General features: G+C 37.7%; 1 protein-coding gene across 5 annotated transcripts in view; it reads left to right on the forward strand.

Moving 5' to 3' along the window:
• Nucleotides 1-5,701, forward strand: part of bnc2 (basonuclin zinc finger protein 2) — a 269,137-nt gene extending 263,436 nt beyond the window's left edge. For 4 of the 5 annotated variants that reach the window (XM_088341837.1, XM_088341838.1, XM_088341839.1 and 1 more), the window contains one exon: nt 911-5,701. In XM_088341837.1, coding sequence (XP_088197963.1) covers nt 911-1,625 — 715 coding nt within the window. In that variant the 3' untranslated portion in view covers nt 1,626-5,701. The remainder of the gene's footprint in view (nt 1-910) is intronic. The other variant, XM_088341841.1, reaches the window with a different exon arrangement.
• The last annotated feature ends 1,296 nt before the right edge of the window (nt 5,702-6,997 follow it).

Consider the following 6,997-nt stretch of genomic DNA (forward strand, 5'->3'; position numbering starts at 1 on the left):
TTGAGCACGTCATGCCACTTGGTTTGACGTGAATACAAGCTGCTGCTATCTAGTTCCCCGTCGACGATTACATTACGGTGGCTGAAATCAATTGATAAACTCCCATTCAATATGCCCCGACTATTTAATTGAGTCACGGTCTATTGGATTTGTGCAGACATGCTGACAGCAGTAAACACTGGCAGGATGCTCTTGTCCTCTCGCTCTGTCTGAGCTGGAAAGAGGAGAGAGAAAATGTTTCTACTGTGTACAGTAGGGCAGTATTCGGCAAGCATACATGAAAAGCATAGAAACCATCACATAAATAAAGAGGAAGATGTATATTTGTTTAAATCCTGAATATAGTCATATTTTTTGATTGGAGATTTAATAAAAGTACCACTCCACCATGTGACTAAATAGTATACTTTATTAATTAATTTATTAAATTGTTTTAAGTACACCTCTGCATTAATCCTTTTTAGCATATAATATAATAAAAAAGAAACATGGACCATCTTTCAAAAAATAACAGCTTTATTAAATATAACAGCAAAGACTTAAGGTGCATGTGAAGTTTAAAAATAGAATTAAATCCTTAAACTGTTGAATTTTTGGACCATATTACATGAAATATTGCATAAAGGTTTATCCTTAAAAAAATCGATTTAATATTTTTCCGTGTTTATCTACCAGCTGTTCTTTGAATTAATCATCTATATTGTTTATTAGTCGAGCAACTGTGTCATCGGACGGAGGGATAATTTTCGTTTTCGCAGCACTTGCATCATCCTACTGACGCTGGCAGGATCAGCTCCAATTTGAGAATCACTGCTTTTAACTTACTGTAGGATTTTTAATGTAATTCTCATGCATGGGCAGATAGGGACAACTGATGTTCACTGCAATGTGTTTTGTTCCTCTACAACAGGCACAGCTCCAACATTAACCTGCACCGCAAACTGCTGACCAAAGAGCTGGACGACATTGTCCTGGACCCCCAACTCACGCCACTGCCCAAGGACTTCCGAGCCGAGATCCTGGCCAAGATTTACGCCGGCCACCATCAACATATGACTATGGACCCCATGAGCGGAATGGCCTTCCGAGGTTTCGGCCCCGGCCGGGGCTCCCCCGGGGGCGTCCAGTCCCCCCAAGACCTGAAGAACCACCACCGCAGCGGGAGCTTCCCCCGAGGCGGGCCGGACGACTACATGGTTTTGGACCTGAGCTCAGCCTCTATGGTCCAATCGGGGGGCAGCATCCACTCTTCCCACGAATCGGACGAGGGCAGCGATGAAGGCATCCTGCTGGACGACCTGGAGGAGGACGAGGAGGACGAGGAGGAGGGTAATAGTGATGGTGGACAAAGGCACGAGGATGCTGAAAACATCCGTTCGGAATCGCCGTTCAGACTCTCATCGGCCACCGGGGGCACCGGCGGGATCGTGTGTAACATTTGCGGGAAGTTGTACAGCAACAAGGGGACGCTACGTGTGCACTACAAGACGGTGCATCTACGCGAGATGCACAAATGCAGAGTGGCCGGCTGCAATATGGTCTTCAGCTCCGTTCGTAGTCGCAACAGGCACTCACAGAACCCTAACCTGCATAAGAACATGCCCTTCACCACCATCTTAGGATGAAGCTTCTCCCCATCCTCCTCCAGCTGCCGCTCAAAAATCCACCATTATGATTTACGAGAAAAAATCATAGTTTTGTTCTGTTGGAGTTTCAACTTCTTCCTTTTGTTTTATCTCCAAAGAATCTATCAAACCTCTTATTTGTGATATTGCCTGCGGACAAAAAAGTATTGAGGAAAAAAATACTGTATTTGTGTAATGATAGCTTTTAAATGACCACCTGCCCCTCCCTTCACCTTAATATGGAGAAAAAAGCATGACATTTGTAAATATTGACCCGTGGAGGGAGAATTTTTTGGGGTGTAAAAGACTTGTGTTGATTGTCATTTTTTCGATTTTTCTTCTCTCGTTTATGGTTTATGTTACAGTCCAGTACAATACTTCCAGCTATAGGCAAGAAAGAGGTAGCATCTTAACTATCGTGGGTCATTGTATCACTACAAAAGGGGAGGGGGGTGGAAAACAAACAAATATGTGAATGACTTTGTTGGATATTCAGAGGTGGCCGGCATGCTCTTCGAGGCTCCTACACTGATATCATTATGTGCTTTCGATACATTTGTTTTCTCTTTTTTTCCACTTCATGTTTATAAGCTTTATCTAAGCGATTCGTTTTTTTTGCACTTTGCATCTATACAAGGGGATGTGTAATATTAGTTGAAGTGAGGACTTTTCTTTTTGCAATGGGGAGAGAGACGAGTTGTTGGACTGTACACTTAGATGCGTAATATACACTTCAGTTTTCTTTTGCACATAGCCAGATATCAAAAAAAGAAATAAAGAATGGTTTCCATGTTTAGTCAATTGAGTGGGGTACACACATACCTGTAAGGTATAGTTTGGCACCTTTAGACTCCCTTATTCAGATTTTTGGGGGGGTCTGATACTTGAAAATAAAACAAAATAAATCCCACTAAAAACATTCCTCCCTAAAGCCTTTTTATTCAATATTTTACATCACAATAGGCTGATCAGCCCTTATGGTGTAAACGGTGCATAATAGTCAAAATGACAAACAACTCTGGCAGCTTAAGCACTCTCATTTGCAGGTGTCCCATTGTAAGAATAGGTACACATTTTCCATCGTCAGCAAGCGAAGTAGAAACAAATGTACTCACTGTTTTCTACTACTTAATCAAAGTAACAAACATTTTCTTCAATAATTATCCACTGACATATTTTTCTTTCCTCTGCAATTCGCTCAAATTTCAAGTATGTAGTCAACACTAATTTCAGCTATAATCGGCAAAGCTTTTATAAAATTGGTATGTGTGTACCCTGCTTTCAAAACAACAAAAACTCGATGGGCTTATTGGGTCACCATCAATCAAGAAATGCCCTCACCCAACAGAGTCATAACAAAACAGTCCCTCCAATGTGACCAAACTTTTACAAAAAGCTATTTCACTACAATGTACTTAAAACCCCGATGGATTCATATGATGCACTTGAGTCTTACAAATCATTTTGCTGTAACCTTGGTCGCAAATCTGTGAAAAACAAAACAAAATGAACACTTAACGACTGTCTTATGGTACAATTGCATCCAGCGGTCCAAGTAGCCAAGGGAACGGGGTATTTATTGGTGGGTAGAAATGTTTTAAATAAGTACAGTATTTCGCTTTCATTTTTATTTGGAAAAATAAACTTACATCCTCTTTGGTTTTAACAGTGTCTGAGCAATGCCATGTGTTACTATACGACAGTTTTTTCGGGAGTGGGGTCTGACTTTACTTGGTGCTACACACAGAAGGATGAACAGTGTTACGTGCTGGTATATGTACAGTATTTAGCCATTTGTTTAATTCTAAGTAAAAACCCAAGTAATTATTGTGACGCGACAAAAATGTTAATAGCGACTTGTAACCACAGTTCAAATATGTAAAAAATTATGATACCAACTACATATAAATATCATTTAAATCCCCTTTGAATTATTTTTTTTAAAGTACATTTCTTGCATCTGAAACATGGACCTGAAGAGGGCGTTTTTAGCCTGGTAATTGACAAAATGCAGATCAATTTCAACTAACCATCTCCAAGTGAGCAATACACTATCCATTGAGAAAAAGTGAGTAGCAAAGTACAACAGAACCTCAATTCAATGCACTTATTGTGTAAGTGGATCATCCGGTGAGCCAATTGTTAAATACACCCAAAGCACTTTTTCCACATTGCCTAAACAGTGTATAAATTGTTCTAATGAAATAACAGTTCAAAAGTTGACAAGCGTATTCAAATGTATCGCCCTACAGTGGACAAATAGAAAATGATTCCTGTTGAAAAACACCATTTGGTTGTAAGCTAGGAAAATAGTCTTGTTGGCAATCTAGAACAGTATTTCTCAACTGGTCTGTCCTGAGGACCCATTATTCCACCTTAATGACAAGCTGAGACCCAAATCCAGAAAACTCCACTTCTCGAATTTATGGAAAAAAAGGATTGTGCAGTTTCAAGCAGAGATCATATAATATAGTCACCTTTTTTCTTTCAAAAAACAAAATGACCTGCAAAACAAAAAACAAACTTCAAGAACTAAAATAACCATATACTAAAAAGGGTTTGTACCCATAATATTAAAGACTGGTCTACCTAAAATACAATAATTTCTTAATTGTGCAGATGATAAAGATCATTGTGCAGGTGAAAAAGGGATAGAAATATCACATTTATAAAAATCATTTACATTACCATAAAGCAGTGCTTAAAAGGCAGACAATTTTTCTTATTTCGCAATAATTTATTTCTTCGACTCCATCATTGTTGTCACTGTTTTCCACTTTTCCTTCCCCTCATCAGTAACTTTCTTGGCACCCGTTATCAAGGGCAGAAAAAGGAAATAAAACAATCGAAATCACAATATAATGAGATGCTGTCCCTCTCAAACATTTCTTTTGGGTTGGTTCAGAGTGACTGAACAAGAAGAGATTGAGCAATTATTGCCATCTACTGTGTAATTGACAGTTAGTTTTTTTCGCTAAAGCAAAGACCTGCGACCCACTGAAAATTGATACGGGACACAAAAATCAATTGAGAAACACTGGTCTAGAAGACAACAAAATCATTTAAATGCATTATTTCACCACTGGGTGGCACTAAATCATACGCCGTTTCCTTACGGGTATGGGATACTTACTTGCATACGATCCACAGAATAGCCGAACTTTCCAAATATAAAATGTTTGTAATATAAACAAAAAAATAAAGCATTTCACAAACAAGCACAAGCCTGGCAACTAAGTTAAAAACAGCCGTACATCTCATTCAATAGATAAACCGGGGTAAGTTCACGGAAATGCAAAGCTAATGCTTCGCGTTAACTTTGAAACATTTCAGCCTGCTTTGATGTACTCTCAGTTTGTTTTACTGATTATTATTTTTCCCATTTGATTGAGGTCTCAAAGTACAGTATCAGTGTGACCTGTACATGAAAACAAATGAACAGATTCAAGTAATAACAGCTTTTTTTGGTAAATTTCGCGAAGCTGAATGGAGGACTATTCACTATTTTCTCACGTTTCTGAATGACTGTTTATGTAGCTTAAGCGAGATCACAGATTGACCACCAAGAGTCAGTTTTGTATAGATACTTTCTTCTTTTTCTTTCAAACCCCATTTGAACTGGAACCTGTGAAAATGTCAACAGTCTTAAAAAAATAATAATAATGAAATTGTTGTAAATTCATTTTGCTGATGTTTTGTGCCAATCATACTTTAGCATTTTTAGGTAGTACACTCGAGGACCTGCGCTAATGTCTTACAAAGAGTGTCGGTGACGCGAACGCAGGATGTATTACTGTAGATGTGATTAGGCGGGGATTTTTACAAGCTTCGCCAACACTGCAAAAGCGACCTAAAAAGGTTTTTCCCTTTTGCAGAAAAGAGGGTTAAGTGGTCCTCACTCGTTTTCATTTCTTTTGGTCTCTGTATTATAACTGTCCTTTTATTTTTGGCATAAAATGCATAAGGGTTTTTGGGATGTAAATGGAATTTTATTCATATTTTGTCCAAATACCTCTTGTAATTTGTATCAGAATTCTTGTACAATTTTTATATTAAAGATTTATCAGTCACTGGCATTTTGTCACCAGGTCTCCTTTTTTTGTACCAAAGAAAATACAGCGAATGGGTCAATCAGAATGTGATAGTTTAGCGCCTTTTCCGGCGGCCCTTTAATTACGAAAGATAAAAGTCCTGGGGGGCCGGGCTATCTTGACCAATTAGCAGACGATTAGATTAATAGAGGGAATAATGGGCCGTTTTCTATAAATTAGCGGGATGGTCTTTGGACGTAGCATGGAATAAATTGAGACTGTAATCATTCATATCAAAACTGGTATATTAGTAAATTAAATTTAGAAAGGTCAAGGTTATATTCAATCGCCAGGTCTTCTTAGTTACATTCTTTACAAATAAAGCAACTTTGATTTTTAATTATTCAGTTTAAAATTATTTTTTTAAACTGATTTATAACCTTGTTTCTGCACTCACAAGAGAAAATTTGTTATGAAGTAGATTTGTTATAAGTAGAGTCAACAAACAGTTCCCCTGTAAATGCGTATAAATACATTATTTTAAGATGAAGATATTTTTTTGGGTGCTGTAGCCTCTAACTAATAAACGGGCAAACTAAGGCCCGCAGCCCACATGCAGCCCATCAGGCTTATTGATTCGGTCCACCAAACGAAAATTCTGAAAATATAATCAAAATCCATATAATGATAAACATAAATTTTGTTTTCTTTCTAATCCAGTAAAATCAGAAACACTGAAACTCAGAATTGTTGAAAACAGAACTTTTATTGATTATATAAAACAAGGGTTGGCATGCATACTGATTACCGTAGTCAACAAAGACCATCCTAGAAAGTTACTGCAGAAAAACACACTAGGCTTAAATGCTACATCAGAAAAAGGTATTTTGAAGGATTGAAAGAGTCGAATAGAATAAAAAACAAAACTTCTACGTACTCTCTGCTTTCAAAGGCACGGATCATTATCAGCATTGTGCCTGGTATGGCTACCAGAATTTCAGAACCCCGGCCCATCTGTCAATTTTTTAACCCAATGCAGTCCTTTTAACATAAAATGATCAAGTTTCTCCTTTTTAACAGTCAAGAAGAAAGCAAAACAAAGCATTGAGGCAGGAAGACATTTTGTGCCAATTTTATCTCTATTTTTTTATTTCCAAAACCTTAACTGTGACTGTATTCTCCCCTTGAAAATGTTCTAGAGAAATCAAATAAGTCAAGATTAGGTGTTGAAGCTTCATCCAAACCCTATAAAACATTATCAATCCTTTTATGTTAACATAAGACATGATGGAATTCTAATTAAAGAACAAAACAATATCCATGCGGTTTTTTGACCAAGTC

The sequence above is a fragment of the Urocampus carinirostris genome, chromosome 8, assembly GCF_059441175.1.
Source record: "Urocampus carinirostris isolate Australia breed hairy pipefish chromosome 8, RoL_Ucar_1.0, whole genome shotgun sequence".
NCBI classification, from domain to species: domain Eukaryota; kingdom Metazoa; phylum Chordata; class Actinopteri; order Syngnathiformes; family Syngnathidae; genus Urocampus; species Urocampus carinirostris.